At 38.9% G+C, this 18,592-nt stretch overlaps 1 protein-coding gene across 1 annotated transcript; it reads right to left on the reverse strand.

Annotated features, from left to right (window-relative positions):
• Window positions 1-1,331: 1,331 nt before the first annotated feature.
• On the reverse strand, window positions 1,332-18,410 carry Prosalpha7 (proteasome alpha7 subunit). Its single transcript, XM_076202677.1, has 7 exons — window positions 18,300-18,410; window positions 12,931-13,013; window positions 12,343-12,466; window positions 9,644-9,745; window positions 6,867-7,010; window positions 3,162-3,274; window positions 1,332-1,841 (listed from the first exon to the last, which is right to left on the reverse strand). The coding sequence occupies exons 1-7, from the start codon at window positions 18,318-18,320 to the stop codon at window positions 1,664-1,666; spliced, it is 765 nt and encodes a 254-aa protein (XP_076058792.1). The 5' UTR covers window positions 18,321-18,410; the 3' UTR covers window positions 1,332-1,663.
• Window positions 18,411-18,592: the final 182 nt, after the last annotated feature.

The following is an 18,592-nucleotide window of genomic DNA, read 5'->3' on the forward strand; positions in this document are numbered from 1 at the left end:
CAGTCCCCATCCCCCAACCACTCCCCCTCATGCATCACAGCATCATCCAAACACAACCATTCTCCATTCACCCCTATCTTCTGACCTCTGCCATCCTTCCTCAACGGACATTTCCCTCTTTCCCATTGCTCTTTTCCCCCCATCCATCCATCTCACTCCTTCCACCTTTTGTCTTCCACACTTGTTTTACTAATTTTTCTTCACTACTCCTTTCCATGTGTCCAAACCATCCCAATACTTTTTCATCAACCTTAACTCCCAACTCCCTTTCCACCCCTGTTCTCCTCACCTCCTCATTTCTCACTCTATCCAGCCTACTTACCCCTATCATACTTCTCAGACACCTCATCTCAAAACACATTCAAACTCCTCCTCTCTTATGTTCCATGTTTCTGCCCCATACAGTGCTGTCGGCACAATCACCCCTTTAAATAATTTCCTCTCTGCATCCATTCCAGTTGCCTATTTCTCATAACTCTTTTTAATCCAACAAGTTATTTACTTGCTTCTCTCAATCTAAATTCTACCTCCACTCCTCCATTTCCCACCAGATTTGCACCCAAGTATCTAAAAATATCCACTTCCTCCAGTCAATCTTCCCTAATACTTCAAATGTGCTGCCTCTTTCTCCCCTTGTACATCTCATCACCTTGCATTTACCCACATTTATCTTCAACTTCCTTCTTTTGCACACCCTCCCAAACTCCATCACCAACTTCTTCAATTCCTCCTATGATCCTGCTACAAGTGCAGTGTCGTCAGCAAACAACAACTGGCTTATTTCCCACTTTTCTCCATGAAATATAATTTTGGCCATCTTGGAGGGTCGCAGGCTTTTGTTCATCCAGGCTCCAACTAAACCATGCATTATTCCCATAGGATGTAAACACACAAGATGCTTGGAGGTACAAATACTTCAGTGAAGTACAGTCGAACCTCCATACCAAAACTTGATTTATTTCACAAGTTGTTTGAATATGAAATTGTTCAAATATTAGGTAAAATTTTCCTGTGAGAAATAATGTAAATTTACTAATCCATTCAGATCCTCCCTTCCCAAAAAATGAAGTACACATTTAAAAGAAAATTAACTGAAAATATTGCATCCAGGAGGAGCCAAGATAAGAAGGAGGGACAGGGAATGGATAGGAGTATGTGAGGATAGAATGGGTGGGAGTGGATTTTATGCCTTTGTTTTTTGGTTACCTTCCTTGTAAGGGGGGGAAAGAGCCTTTGGTATATATATGTAAATATAATTAGGTAAATGCACACATTCTGGGGGTTGAACCTATGAGCAAGGAACTACCTTAGGTAGTGAATAAAATAACTCATTCTCTTGTATATTTTAATGCTATTGCTTACAAAAGTGATTTCACAGCTCATATACTCCAGAATTTCATGCTGCCATCTCCAGTCTTCACTCAGCCTCTGCAAACTTCCACAATATGTTATATTCAACCAATCTTTGTCAATGAATTATTTAAACATTCAAGATGATATCAGATTCATATGACTTAAGAAAGTTCTATATATTTCCGAGAAATTTTCCTGGTTCCACAATTTTCCCCAAATCCTCTCCCATGAATGAGAAATTATTTAAAACTTCATAACAAGACATGTTAAGAAAAGATACAAACAAAAATTCTATTACACTATTCCATGACTACATATCTTCATCTTCGTCTGATGAGTCCTCTTCTAGCGCCGCCTTGGCATGTCTTTCTGCCTCTTCAAAGATCTCCTTCGGGACCAGCTGGTGGCGTCCTCCACTCTCCTCACACACCCAAGACAACTCCAACTCGAAGTGACGATCCTTCACTTCGTCGTGAACCAAGTAAATACTGTGGGTCAAACAATAAACATGTCTATAGACCATATGTATTAAATATAAAATGTAAGAAAGAAGAGAAAGATACACATATTGAGAAGAGAGAAAGTGGGGAGAAGGGAAAGAGAGAGGGAGGGAGAGAGGGAGGGAAGGAGGAAGGAGAGAGGAAGAAAATGTTATGATGAGGAGAAAGGAATTGTTGTCATAAATTATTTTAGATATCAATCATCATCTGCTGGACAGCAAAGCTGACCATTTTCCAAACCCATCAACTGCCTTGCCTCCATCAGGAAGTGCAGCCCTGAGGGGCTGACACTTGATCTCTGGACTGGGCCCCAAGATCTATTTCCATCAACTTCTACTGTATCTCTTACACTTTTTCATACATGGAGAGCTGACCACTGGCAACAGCTCCCCTCTCACTACTGCTTTCAGCAATAACCACAATGGCTCATCTGTGTCCAGAACGCCATCCAGCTTTAAAGAAACACCAAAGAACCTCGGTTCTCAACCACACTCCCTTCTAGAAAACTGCTCCAGAACCGATTTGGTTGAGGACCACAACAAATCTACTGATCTGCAGGTTGTAGCTATATCAGGGTGACATTTTCCACAATAACTTGAATGTAACTGCCATTTTTCCTTTTTTTTACATTCAAGTTGGTCAAGAAATTCTTGATCAACTACTGAACCAAAAAATTCTCAACTCTTTTTTGCTAAGAATTTATTTCTTTGATTTGTGAGATGTTTGAGAACTAAGGTTTGGCCTCTCTCCTACAACTAAGGTTCTACTATACCAACACAGAACAGACCTAACCACAGATGCAATAACCAAGTAAAGACAACAACAACAATGACAAACACTTCTTCCTACACTGGCCTTAGCCATCCAAAAACACAATACCTCTTCCTAGAATTCCTTGTAGGTCAATACAGTGGCCCCTAGGTCTCTTACGAAAGAGACCAGGGGCAACAAAGTGATTGATTGATATCTATCTATAAACCAAGGACTTTTTTCCCCCTTAAAAGGGAGGTAGCCATATCAAAATCCACATACCCACTCCCACCCATTCCACTCCCATCCACCACCACCCTTTCCACCCTCTAATCTTAGCTCTCTCTCCCCTCTCTAACTGATACCTGCATACAAAAAAATATTTATATATTTGTTCTGTTGCAATTTTTCTGAACATCTCATCTACAGCTCTTGCTGGGGCACATCTTAAGACATTTCTGGTTCTTGAGTCTTGTCATCTTTGGTATACACAACTACAAATCACATTTGAAGGCAGAAAACCTCTATTTATCCATGCAAGCAATAAATGTTACTTACATCTTTGCTGCTTCTTTGACCAGTTCACGGCACTTAAGATCCTTAAGCTTGAGCTTTTCAATTTCTGTCTTGGCATTTTGTTTGGCTTTGCCTACGGCACAACCAAAGTATCCCTGATAAAAGGAAAAATTATATGCATCATACACACATCAAAATGTTAAAAAAAAAAAAAAAAATTATAAAGATGTAGTTTGGGGAGAGAAAAAAATGTAGAAACAAAAAGAAAGGAACCTTATTTTAAACTATCAACTTTAGTAACCCCAATCCTTAAAAATAACACATCAACAAATTAAAATCCTAATCTTAGCAAGAAAAAGAAAATGACCATCTTAGAACACTATGGTAGACCTTAGTACATGTCAAACATCTATCTCCTTATAAGGGAGGTAGCCAGCCTCTATTCCCACCCATTCCACTCCCATCCACTACCCACTGTTTCCCTCTCATCTTAGCTTCTCACTGATGATAGGTCATCCCTGTCTCCTGCCCAATGCCCAGGGAACATATCAAACATACATATACCAATCGGCCTTTTCCCCCCTTACAAGGAGAATGATCATGTCAACCATACACCCACCCTACAACCGTCTAAATATCTATTCATTGTCCCTAACACCTTAGTACATGTCACTATCTAGAAATGCTAGACCAATCTCTACTGTTCTCCATATTCAGGCTGATGGGAAGAAGACTAATCAAAGAAAGAATCATAACTAATCTGAGTGGTAGGGTGGTGAGATAAACACTGAGAATTGTTGAAGTTTTAATTACTGATGTTTTGCTCGTAATTAAAACTTCAACAATTCTCGGTGTTTATCTCACCACCTTACCACTCATTTTATCGTCCATTCTTCAACATAACTAACCTGCCCACCTCCCCAAACCAACACTGTTTAAAGAAGAGCTCTACTACCACATTTTTCATAAACATCACCCAAAAACTACTAAAGGGATTTAACAAGAAAGCACCACCAGAAAGAACAATTATGGTGGTAATAGACATAATAAGGTATTTGATAAAGTTCCCAAACATACAATATCATGACAACAACAATGGCAATGAATGGCTAACAAACTCTTCACCTGGCAGAGTGCAGAGTAACCCAAAACAACATTAATTTTACAACCAAAAGACTGTGCAGTTGAGTCTCCCGAGGGGCAATAATCTCTTCTGCTCTTCAATATGGGTCAAATACTCACGTGCATATCAAGCTGCCTGATGTACAATGATGCAACACAATATGCATGTTACAAGATAATGAATTACCCATGTGAAAAAGTTGCATAAACACAGCAAAGGAAACATGGAGGACTGGAAGTGAAGCATTTATTTGTCAGGATTAAATGCTTCACTTCCAGTCTATGTTTCCTTTGCCATGTTTATGCATAATGAATTACTGTGGTTATGCTCGTTTTCTTTCACCAAGAATGTATAACTACAGAAAACGTAACAAAGTCTGTTCACAGAATACGGGGGGTACTCAGCTACAACTACAAAAATATAATGAGGACACCGACCCCAGCATCCCCACATACCCACTCGTGCCTCATGACGCCTACATAGGCATCATCATATTCTAGGGGTTTGTCTCTTGACAGGATTTCCCACACACCAGATCCAGAGCATTACATTGAAGTGCCACCTATATAGATAACCTCACCCAACATAATGCCATAATACCTGCTAAGAATACCTAAACTTAAACTAGAATAGTGGCTGAGACCATATAGAACAGAGGCCTCCCCTCTGTGATCATTAGTAACTCTGCTTAGCCAAGGCAATCTTGAATTAAAGAACAATCCAATAATATATGTGAATGGTCGAATCTTTCCACTGAACCTCATTTCTTTTTATATTTGCATGTCCTTAATGAGAGTAGTAGAGCTTGTGTCAGGATTAGAAATGGAGAGAGTGAGTGGTTTGAGGTAAAGGTGGGACTTCGTCAGGGATGTGTTATGTCACCCTGGCTGTTCAACTTATACATGGATGGGGTGGTGCAAGAGGTGAATGCAAGGGTAGTGGGTCAGGGATTGGAGATGGTTAAGGAAAATGGAGAAAAGTGGGAGGTGAGCCAGCTGTTGTTTGCAGACGACACTGCGCTTGTGGCAGGATCGGAGGAGGGATTGAGGAAGCTGGTGACAGAGTTTGGGAGAGTGTGTGATAGAAGAAAGCTGAAGATAAATGTGGGTAAAAGTAAGGTGATGAGATGTACAAGGGGTGAAAGTGGCAGTAATCTGGAAGTGAGCATTAAGGGAGAGCAACTGGAGGAAGTGGATAGTTTTAGATATTTGGGTGCAAATGTGGCAGGAAAAGGTGGAGTGAAGGTGGAGGTAGAATGTAGATTGAGAGAAGCGAGTAAATGCCTTGGTGGTTTAAAAAGTGTAATGAGGAATAGGAATCTGGGAATGGATGCTAAGAGGAGACTGTATGAAGGAGTGATTGTGCCAACAGCACTGTATGGAGCAGCAACATGGAACATGAGAGAGGAAGAGAGAAGGAACTTGAATGTGTTTGAGATGAAGTGTCTGAGAAGTATGATGGGGGTTACTAGGCTAGATAGAGTGAGAAATGAGGAAGTGAGGAAGAGAACAGGGGTGGAAAGGGAGCTGGGAGATAGGGTGGATGAAAGAGTATTAGGATGGTTTGGACACATGGAAAGAATGAGTGAAGAAAGACTAGTAAAGGAGGTATGGAAGGCAGATGTGGAGGGAGTGAACATGAGGGGACGTCCTAGGATGAGATGGATGGATGGGGTGAAGGGGGCTTTGGGGAGGAGGGGAATGTCGGTTGAGGAAGGATGGGAGAGGACAGAAGACAGGGGTGAATGGAGAATGGTTGTATATGGAAAATGTTGTGATGCATGAGGTGGATTGGACAGGGGAATGGGGGTGAGGTAGTGTGTGTGAGCAAAAATTTTTGACGCAGCCCAAAGGGATTTCTCCCCGTCCTCTCCTTTATATGGGGGTACGGAGAGGGGGGGTCGCCGATTTAATGAAGCGGCCTTGCTGTGGATGTGCTGTGTCCTGTGACACTGCTTCTGACCCAGGGCAGTGGACAGGGTGCAGGGATGACCCGTCATCTAGGAGGTGCTAAGATGGGAGGGAGGGTGGAGGGGTGTGGAGTATTTTCGGGGATGAAATGGGTGGGAATGTTTTTGTGCCTTGTCCTTTTTGGCTACCCCCCTGGTAAGGGGGAAAAAAGCCTTGGTATATGTATGTATGTATGTCCTTAAGCCCCCACATCAAGATCCTGACAGTGAAAATCAACAAAAGAGTAAATAATACTAAGATCAGCTGGAAACAGGTTTTGGTTGGCAGATAGAAACTAATCAGACCACAAACAGTTCTTCAAAACCACATTCAACTATGCCCACACAGCATGGTTCCCAATAATCAAGACAAAAGACACCCCACAAACTATAAAATTAAGAACAACATGCACCAAAACAACCCCAACAAAACATCTGCATGTTGTAACTAAAACCCCTCCCATTACATGATTATACTGTTTTTTGCCAAACTACTTCATTTGTTCCTATTCTAACCTTCTCAATCAGTACCTTCCCATATGCCTTGCCAATGATGTTTGACACACTGATCCCTCTTAAACTATTACTAAAACCCCCTTCTTCCTTGTATGGTAAAATTATTTGGTGCTACAATTCAATTATTTTTCTATGCTCGGATTACACTCAATATACTTACATTACAAGCTCCTGATGGGTCTGCAACATACAGCTGGACACCTTCTTGATCATATGCACCAATCATGACTGAGCAGCCATATGGACGAACGGCAGAATACAAAGTGTAAGCATGCAAGTATGTGCTGACACGCTCTGCTAAAAGCTGTAGGGGGAAGGAAAATTCAATGATAATATTATAATTGATCAATCAATTGTTGCCTCAAGTTTCACTTTATGGAAAACCCACAGTGACTGGCAATGGTCCTTAGAACCTCCCATAGATCTCTCTGGGAAGAAACTTTGGATTTTTCCCTGTGTTGTATCAATGTGGGACTGATTCTTTGTCACCAGCTAAAAGTGGTAAGAAGAAGAGAACAGTTGTCAGCTCCCCTGTGTGGAAAAATGTAAGAAATAAAGTTGAAGTTAATGAAGAGAGATCTTGTGCTCAGTCTGAAGACCAAATGTCGGTCCCTCAAGGCTGCAGGTCCTAATGGAGGAGAGGGAATTATTGATGGGTTTGTGAAAATGGACAGTTTCACTATCCATCTTGTAGGACCACCACATTCAGGTACCCATCTTTGATCCCACACCATTATAAAGCTACTGATGATGCATGGATGAAAATGACTGATGGGAAAAGATAATCACAAGACTATAGGAAAACATTAATTACAAAGATTACTAAAAGTTATGAAAGCTGGTATGGCACTTAAATTAGATGGGTGTCATATAGAGTGTTTAACGGATGGAAATGTGCTAAAAGACTGGAGGAAGGCAGAGGAAGCCATGTGTAGTTTTGCTTCCTGTTATGTCTGTATCAATGAATTTTTAGATAGTAATTGCCTTGGGGAAATGTCAAAAGCCTGCTCTGTATCTACAGCTACTATAACTGTTCAGTGGGGCTTGTGTGATTTTTGTGAGCAGTGTACCAACAGAGTGATATTCTCTGAATCCAAGTTAGCTGGTGCAAATAAGTACTTCAGATTTAATTATAGCTGCTACTTGCCACTCCATTAGTTTAGACATTGTGGATAGTAGTGAGATTGGTTTGTATGTTGCAGGGTTTTCATGAGGGGTTGGTTTGGTCTTGAAATAGAGATTATGTGAGCACTTTTCCAGATTTTTATTATTTTGTTGTGTACCCAGCAGTTCATAATGTCAATGTAAGGCTCTTAGGGGTGTTTGGCCAAGGTGTTTGTGGTGGATGTTCCAGATCCTATCCAGGCCTTCAGCTTGAGAGTTCCTTTAATTGTTTTATGGTCCCCTCTATGTCTTTATTGGTGAAGGAGGGGGGTTGGGGGAAGGATTTCAGAGTTTGGTATGTTTTATATGCAATGTTTGTTGTTGCATTGCTGTTTTGGTGGTGGTATTTTACCCTAAACTGACCCAACTCCTTCATGATTTGGAGGGGTGTATTTACTTTTGGATTTTTTACATTTTTTACAGCTCTCTACATTTTCCCATTATCTATTTTTCAGTCTATTTTGTTGGTTAGTTTTTCCCAATTTTCTTTGTTGTTTTGATAGATTTGTGATTTTTCATTTCAATTGTTTTAGTTGTTTTTTTCTTATTCTGTTAAGTTGTAATTCTTTTTCAATTGATTCCATTTCTTTTTAAGGTGGCTACCTCCTGGGAATGTGTTTCTTGTTTACCCTCTGGATGGTAGTTGCTATTTTGCAGAGCTGGACGCATTCCTTGGTGCATTCCTAGATGCGTTTCGCTTTAGTTTGACCATGGGTAGCACTCCCAAATTATTAAAGTTTAAGAGACAGGTTCACACTGTAATAAAAGTCCATTAGGCCACATACTATACCAATGAAAAATTTCGTAGGCTACCTCCAAAAGGTAGGCCACATACTATACCAGCACTTATATTGCTTTAACAGTTTGGGATCACTAACCACAGCCAAACTAAAGTGGAACGCATCTAGGAACACACCCAGCTCTGCTATTTTGTTTACCATTTTATCTACGGATGGGTACGCATCTATTTCAAAGTATTCTTTCTCCCTATTTCTTCTAAATACTCTTGCCAGATTGCTTTTCAATACTTTATATATCTTCTCATGCACACAAGTTGCCTTTTCTCTTCTAGTTCTACGGAAATGAATAGAGTGTATCAATCAAATTTTCCAAATATGAGCAAAGATGATTCTGCTGTCCATCGTGCAGTCTCATCAGTGTAGTCACTAGATACAGGTCCCATGCTACGGTGAAGGAAGTAGAAAGTCAAGACAAAGTTCATGGGTTTGGTCTGAGAAAGTGTCATGGGCTAGAACAGCATTTCTCAACTGGGGTTCCCTGGAACCCTAAGGTTCCGCAAAAGGTCCCTCAGGGTTCCGCAAGAACAAGTGAGATAAGCTAATGCACTTTTGATTTTTTATCTAATTTCATATACATAATTAAATCTGCATGACATATTCTTGGTTATTGTAATAATGTAATATAGACATCATCCTATCTAACCTATTATTACAATGAAAATAAAATGAGAAAGATATGGTATATGTGTTTTGTTTTGTTTCTTTGTGCAGGGGTTCCTTGAGACATGCAATTTATTTTAAAGGATATGTAAGGATAAAAAGGTTGAGAAACGCTGGGCTAGAACTACACATGAAGGTAAGGGTATTGACAGATTATGAAATGGATGGTAGAAAGATGTCCATCCCACATCCCTTGCAGGGACCTGTTGTTGGCCCCTCCTCATTACTGTGCCCCTCCTCATTACTGTAACAGTACCAATTAACATATTTTTGTTTACTGGTTTATCATTGGAGGAAAAAAAAAGAAACTCACCTTGCATGGGATGGGCACACCATAGCTGGCTCTGTAGTTTGAGGCTTCGATACGTCCCACCTCCACGATGGCCCTGGCATCAGCAAGAAGGCCAGCACATGCCTGAATATAAACAAAATAGCAAAAATGTCATGATCTATTGTCTTGCCACACTGCTTCTGACCCAGAGCAGTGGACAAGATGCAGGGATGACCCATCATCCAGGAGGTGCCAAGATAAGAGGAAGGGTAGAGGGTGGAGGGGAGTGGAGTGTATTAAGGATGGAAGGGGTGGGAATGGTTTTTATGCCTTTGTTTTTTGACTACCTCCCTTGTAAGGGGGAAAAAGCCTTTGGTATATGTATGTCATGATCTATCAATATACCAAGTTTTTTTTTTTTTTTCTTCTTCTTCTTCTCCTTACAAGGAAGGTAACCAGGGGAAAAGGTAAGTACCCACTCCCATCCACCACCCTTTCCTCCCTGTCATCTTAGCTCCTCACGGACTACAGGTTATCCCTGTATCCGCCCATAACAGTGTCATAATTTATGATAAACCTGTAAATGCAACTAAAAAATCACCAAAACACAAAATTTATCTAAAATTTCATGTGAAAAATAACAGCATCGAAAACAAAAAATGGTGTCATTAAAAAACAGGTAAATGTTCCAATGTAAACTATTCAAATTTACTCATCACAAAAACTAATCAAGCTCTACTGTTACTATAACATATATACATATACCAAAAGACCTTTATCCTCTTATAATGTGGTTAGCCAAATCAAACCCACACCACACCTACCCAAAATCTATATGCTGTCCCTGTCCCCTTCCACACTGCTCATGTCAAAGGCAAATCAACAAGACACAGCAATTCCACAGCATGGCCCAGTAACCACACCCAGTTGCTTAATGTTTTGACAACCTATCCCCCATCCCCAACTCCTCAACTTCAGAAATCTTCTGAGTAGACAAGAAAGAACAGGCTGCATCATTTCCTCATAACCTACTGGCAAAGCAGGCTAGGACATCATTACTTGCAATGAAGGTCAAAGGGATGGCGTTCAAGTTGAACCAAGAGCATTAAATTAAAGGTTCATTAAATTCCATGCTACAAAGTCCATCCAGGAGATGCCAAGATACGAGGGAGGGAGGAGGGTAGAGGGAAGTGGAATATGTAGGGAATGGAATGGGTGGGAGTGGTTTCTATGCTTTTTTTCTTTTTGGCTACCCCCCTTTGTAAGGGTGAAAAAGCCATTGGTATATGTACGTATGTACATTGTCCTCTGTATGGGGTACCATCCTAGCCTCTCAACAGTGAGGAATTTGTGACGTAAAACCATATCATCATCATAACAAACAGTTCTTGAAAACCACACTTGATTATGCCTCTAGAGCACAATTCTCAAGCATCAGGAAAACAAACATATCTATTCTGCAAAATATTATACAAAATAAAGCACTGGAAATAACAAAAAGATGCACCAAAACCATCCCAATAGAATACTTCCACACACAAACTAAAATCCTCCTCATAGAACCCGACATAAAAATTATAAGGACGATTCTATGCAAGAACCTTCAACCTTACCTATCTTACTATGTCACACAAATTCAACCAACTGAACTGAAATAAACTGGGGGGGAAAAAGCAGCAGCACTACTCAGACATCTACGACAACATACAAAAAAAGTTTAGATAAATTAAGCATTTGAACACCAACCACCAAATTCTAGACTCTATCAAACTACTCCAGGCTTTTGCCCTACTTAAAATCACTCTAAAATGAAGCACGATCCACACTAGTACAGCTGCATCCACGTCACCATCCAGCACTAAAACAATTGCAACAGAGAACAGACCTATCTATTTATCTATATACCATGGGCTTCTTCCCCTTATATGGGAGGTAGCCAAATCAAAGGCATGCACCCTTTCCTACCCATTCCACTCCCATCTACCACCCTTTCCCCCCCTCTCATCTTAGCTCCTCGTGGATGAAGGGTCATCCCTGTCTCCCACCCACTGCCCAGGTCAGAAGCAATGCAGCAAGACACAGCACATCCACAGCAAGGCCATTTCACTTACAAAGTGACTGCCCTCTCCATTCTCTTGTGAGAACAGACCTAGCCATATAAAAAAAATGCCCCAATTCAATCATCACATATAAAATACCAAAGAATTCATCATACAAAGCCTCACACAAGCAAAGAAAAATATTAATTCTAAAGCAAGACAAATTATAACTGTACATCTTGCACATTCATAAATATATAATCAAACAAATAAGCTATCTATATACAAAAGGCCTTTTCATCCTTATAAGGAGGTAGCCGGCTAAGGCAAGCACTTACCTTCACTCACCCCACACCCATCCATTCCCCTCACCCACCAATCCCAGTCATGCCATGAATGAGGGGATATATCTAACCCCCACCCACTTCCTGGGCCAGAAGCAACGCAGCAACACACAGCACATCCACAGCAACAATAAAATTAATAAAATGCAAGGTTCTATTGGTGAATGGCTAGATACTATCCTGAAGTTTGTTAACTTTACCTTATTTGAACTAAATTCATCATTCTCTCGTTAAATGCTCAGTAGAAGGGTAATGACTACATTTGCTACCTTGTTCAATAAGATGAAGTTACTGGAGACAAAATAAATTACCCTCAACTGACATAAGAAATCACCCAAAGTTTTGTCCAAGGACTTACCATGCCAGCATGAGTGTCCACTGTGAAGATGCGTTTGTTGGCCCCTGGTTCATGCAATTTGGAGGTAATGATCTTCTCAACAGCAAAAACAACACCATCCTTGCAGCGGAGGCCAATTGCTGTTCTATGGGAAGGTAAAAAACAATTAGTTTTAGGAGACTAGAATTTATACATAGGTCAGATTGAAAATATATATATCTTAATGTGTCATGAGCTGCGAGTGGGGCATACGAGATGCCAGCATCAGTTTCCTGATTACATTTATTTTGTAGTTGTAGCTGAGTAACCCCCATATTCTGTGAACAGGCTTGATCATATTTTCTATAATGTTATATTTATTTGTGGTGAAAGAGAATAAGTATAACAGCAATAACTTTATATTTTGTCATGCACGTATTGTGAAACATCATCATACATCAGGCAACCTGTGCACTGCAAATATTTGACTCATATTGAAGAGGTTAAGACTAAATGGATGCTGAAAACTAAAATCTACAATCCTCCTTAAAAAAAATCAACTAATTTAAAAAAAAAAATAAGCATAGGAAGCCCCTTATTTTATGTGCTGGATTTACTAAGGACACTTACCCACTGTTTTCTACTGCCTTGTGTGCATACTCCACTTGAAACACCCGGCCATCGGGAGAAAACTGGGAGGCTGATAAATCATACTGAAAGAGAACAATAAAGCTAAAAACTTCAGTTCATTACAGGTATGTACCAATTTTTCTATAAAAGGGGAAAAAAGGGAGACTGTGTTGTTGTCTGGGTAAGGCTAAAGTAGTGCACTGTAGGATGAGAAGTTCTGCATTTTTGTGTGATTGCAATTGGGATAATCTAATTCTGTGTTGGTACTGTTTCAATCCTGGATTATGGCCTGACCACAGTCATTCCTGTGTGGCCTGTGCTTGTCAATGGGAGAAATTTCATAGTTAGGCAGATGTCTGACAGAAGTCAGGTGGAGTATTAAGTTTGGGAGTTGGTTTGGAGTGCTTGTTTTGTGATTCGAGTGTGTTTATGTTTTTTTGTATGGATGTGTTGTCAGGTTCAAGTGATAGATTCTTATAGATGTTTGAGTAGTATGTTACTAATGTAGTATTTTCTGTTGTTTAAATGGTTGCACTGTGTTACGTGGAGGGAGGTCTGGGCTCTTGCATAGAAGTGTGTAGTTCTCATTTTCATGTACTGCTCTATGGAGAGAATTTTTATTTCTGAGTGTATTCGTTCTACTGGGGTAGTTTCAGTGTATCCAGTCATTCTTCTTAATACATCACTTCATGTAGTTTGTTGGGTATCTTTATTTTCTTTATACTGAACTATATTGTGAAGTGTGGTTCTTATGAGCTTTTTTTTTGTTGTAAATCTGTGCCTTATTGTTAATTTCCACAGCTAGATCCTTGTGGTGTGGGCTGAATCACATATATATATCATAAATGAGGCCTAGGACTATTGGGCTTTTGATTAATGGAACTAGTGCTACTGTGTTTGACCTGCAAAACTCTGTACTGCTGGATTTCCTCACACAATGATTAGCCGAAAATGTCTAAGGTGTCCAGAAGTGGATGCAATCACCATAACATGGGTCTTCTATAAGAGAGACCAGGGACAACAGATTGATTTATTGAACAATGAACTGCTGTTGACCATTCAATATGATGTTCAATGATTCTTTGTTTCATGGCTACATGGGGTAAGCAATGTCTCAACTTCTGAAGGGAAGTCACTATTCTGACTTCTCTCAGCTACCGTTTTAATTTGTCTATTTATATTTTGGTGTTTCTGGCAACTAAACTAAATCACGTAGGTGATGGTGCTGTTCCTTGGGGGACACTGCACAACCATTTGATCCCTGATAGTTGATTATTCTGGGATACCCTGCACTCTGCTGGCCATCAACTTTTTTAGCCATTTGTTTTGTCTGCTGTGGATGTCAGTCTCTATGATCTTTCATGACAGGATGTCTAGGGACTGTATTGTATATCTTATTTAAAGGTCAATTGAGAAGGTTTTCAAAGAGGTGATGAATATTTGCTAGATGTATGGCTTAGTCACTTTTTGATCAAATAATGCAAAAATAAATCCTAATTATTATGTAATGTGATACAAAAAAAAAAGCCTATGAAAACATTGGTAGCAGACAAACTTTTCCTTTGCGGATCTTCGGCTGTTCTCATTAGGCTCTATCAGCTGCAATGTCAATACTACTGTTTACATTCTGATGCATGCCATATGCATGCACTATAAAATGCCATGCTGCACTGTCAACTTGATCAGTGATCTGTCATATCTCATGTGTCATCACAAATTGCAACAGAGATTCCACCAAACTTTCTGCTGCGGATGGACCACATTTTTATTCTTTTCTGAAAGATCCTGTTTGCAAAAAGGACTGGATCATTCAGTGCAGATGGCATGAGTTATGGAAGCCTGGATTGAAAGTGAAACTCTGTTCAAAACATTTTGAGGAAAAAAAAAAAAAAGTACAATCGGGACCCTGGCCTTGCCAAGTCACTAGGAATTAGCATGAAGCCCATTCTAAAAGAAGATGCGACACCGACAATTTTTGTCATCGACAAGACCCCAGATTTGGCAAGTAAATATCACTGAAGGAGCACTGCTATTAAAAAAAGACAATGCCTGGACATATGTGTATCAGTCTGTATCATATGTATAGGTAGGCCTGTGTTATCTACATTGTCACTGACAAACTTTAACAAGCATGGTTAGACTTGACTAACAATTTTTGGGCTAGGCCTAAGCAGATTAGAAGTACAGTCATGACATAGGTTAGCTAGGCCTGTAGGCCTATGAATATGATCACACCACCAGGGTGACAAGCATGAACATAATAACAGGGACTTCCATAATAGGCCAATGACCACATCTTGTCAATTAGTCAACCAAATTAAAGTCTGTTTTTTTTAGATTCAAACAAGTGGAATCCCCCCCCCACAACCACCACACCAGCAGGAGTTAAGCCTAATTATTCTCGACCAGGAGGGAGGAATTCATACTGATATAGACCTAATCATTTTTTCAGGTGTTACAAAGTGCCTATGATGAATATTCACCTTCTGCACGTACCACTACCAGTGAAATTGGGATGGAATGTTAAAGTGACCATGGTAACAGTGCCAGGCATGACTGATGGCTTCCCTTCTCCACAGCAACCACTACCTACGGCAGATCATTTTATAGACACATCTGTGAGTACATCTTTTGCTAGCCTTCCTCTCCCTTCAGTCAAATGATTTCTCTATTCTCTTCACTACATAGGTCTGTTTTATTGTACATAAGAACAAAAGAATGAAGGAGACTGCAAGAGACCATAAGGCCTACACTAGGCAGTTCCATGTCTATTACCACCTGTCATCCCCATCCATAAAGTTGTCTAACCATTTCTTAAAACAACTGATAGTTTCAGCACTCATTACATGGTTACTAAGTCTGTTCCATTTGTTGACCACCCTATTAGTAAACCAATTCTTGCCTATTTCCTTCTTAAATCTAAATTTGTCCAGTTTAAATCCATTACTGCGAGTCCTACCCTGTTGTCTCAATATGACAACCTTGTTTGCATCACTCTTGTTAAAACCTTTGATCCACTTAAACACCTCTATTAGATCACCCCACACTCTGCATCTTTCCAGAGTGTAAGTGCCTAAGCCTATCTTCACAGATAAAAACAATTTGTAATTCACAAATCCTTGAAACTTTTGCCTGTAAATATGAAGCTTAGCATAGATCAGGAGATGATTCATCCATGCAGACTTTCTTATAGGTTCAGGTGTTATTCATTTCAGCCTATGAAATTATAGGTACCACATTAAAATGCAGAGGGGATCCAAAAATGATAAATCTTCATCACTCCATATGAAGTCACTCTCGTATTACATGCTGGCCAAGTTGAAGAATGTAAACAGTTGTTATGTCATCAGTTGCCCTAGCGATGGAAAATGCAACTACGACATTGTAAAGTTCGTCTACTATCAGGCATTTTTAAGATGGATAAAATCAAGACTATAAAATGCTAGAAACGTACATTTTAGTGCTCTAACTTCTTCAAGTTATATTTTCACACATGAAATAACAAAAAATAAAGAAATCCAAAACCATCTCAGTTATATCATTCAAGGTTAGGATAAATTAGGATCATAGCACCACTGCTAATATCTCTTCCTATTAATTTTTCTGGTTAAATTAGGTTATTTGATTTTATTCAATTTTATTTTAAATTTGGATGGGATGAGTCTTGACAAATATTGTCTTGAATTTCTCAAATAACTATAACAATGGAGATATTGATTGACCAAATACCGGAGGATGACCAAGATGTAATTTTTGCATCTGGCCAATCGAAGGTCACCGATCTGGACATATAGGTCACGCGACCTGCGTCCAGTATCAACGTAAGGCAACGTAAGGCAAGTTTGCATAACAGCGACCATTTTCCTAACATTTGAGTTGATTCTATTTGGACAGATACTGGCAAATGCTGGTCTAGATTTTCAAAATTTTACCACTGCCAAAAACACTGAAATATTGTTCAGAACAACAGAGATCATTACTTTCCATTTTTTTTTTTAAATGCATTTGGAGTAAATAACAGATAAATTACATTTAATATTCTAATGCTATATTGCATAGATATACACTTCCAAAAAACTGAAAATTAGATAATAAATTTGTAAATTATAATACATATATACATATTTCTTGGCAGAAATCAATAACAGAAAATATTGCTAAACGTTATACACAGACAAACATATATGTGTTAGTTGCTATATTTGTTTTGATAGATATAGAGGTCAAAGAAATTAAAGTGTGATAAATTTGTCTATTCTAACCAAATCTATCTAACCTATATTTAGTAATGCAGTATCTATAATTCTAGAGGTAATCGAGATCATCGTCGTTGTCTTCAACCTCTGAATCCATCAAAACAAAAATGGCATCCCCAGGAGTTACTGTGGCTCTTTTCTTGTGTATTACTCTTAGCAACTTTTACTGTTACTGATTTCTGCCAAGAAAAACATATATTCCATTGATGTATTATAATTTACAAGATTATTATTCAATTTTCACGCTCTGTAGAAGTCCTTTTCGGATGAAACGTTAGTAATAAAACTACAATGGTTCACTTCTGAAAAAATACCATATTTTGCCATGTTTAACAGGGTCTCACTAATTGCCGAACAAACTGAACAAAACCGAGAAAATCCGAACAAATCAACAAAACCCAAACAAGGACGGGTTTTGCTCAAATGCACACTTCTATATATATATGGTTGCATTATTTGAACTATTTTCTTTAAATGTGTGATTTCCATGTAATATGATCAAAGAGAACTTATGTTTTTATCCTCAGTTTTGTTCGGTTTGTTCGGCAATTAGTGAGACCGGTTTAACACAGGAGTGGGTGACAATATTGTATTTGTGGCCAGAACCTCCAAGATTCCTGTGCCATCATTATCATAAACAAATACCAAAACCTACTACCGATAGTAAAATTGATTGACTAAATTATGTTTTGTTTTTTGTACAACAATGGTGATACTTAACTCACCAGTATAAGAGAGACCAATATACACCAATAGTCCAATTGGTACTTTATCTAATATTGTACTGGTATGGGTACAATAGTGAATAGGCATAGTCAGTTACAAGCCCAATCTTATTATCTTACTTCAAAACATTGTACAATGTAAATTTAACCCTCTCCACCTCTTAATAGATAATAATAGAACAATTAATAGCTAATTCAATGTTAAAGCTGATACCTAACAACAAAATTTAGGCATTTGGATACAGCTGTATTAAACTTCAATTACCCTCAATGTAGATTGTAGCTAAAGTAAATTATACAAAACATCCTTTGATAATAAATATCTAGCAGTATACCAGCAAACTAAATTTTCTACTAACATGCCAACATTACACTTAGAGGAACTCACCCCTGTTCCAATCGAACTCATGCTTGAAATTATTTAAAATAATTAACGACGTGCACACCAAAATTTGCTTTGCCGGGCTGACTGTCAACAATCCGACAACAATCGACTTGAATTTTGTCATCGAACATGCGATAAGATGAGAAAAAAAGACAGTAATATCTTAAATAAATAAGTTTATTTAAAATTCAACAAGTTTGATAGTACTTTACTTTTAACATTAACTTTAGATTCATGAAGTCGAGAATATGCACTGAATGTACTTGACATAGAAAACGGGAAATTTAAATTAGTCA

Source organism: Oratosquilla oratoria, chromosome 19 (genome assembly GCF_046742065.1).
Source record: "Oratosquilla oratoria isolate Oo_2021 chromosome 19, ASM4674206v1, whole genome shotgun sequence".
In the NCBI taxonomy this organism is placed as follows: domain Eukaryota; kingdom Metazoa; phylum Arthropoda; class Malacostraca; order Stomatopoda; family Squillidae; genus Oratosquilla; species Oratosquilla oratoria.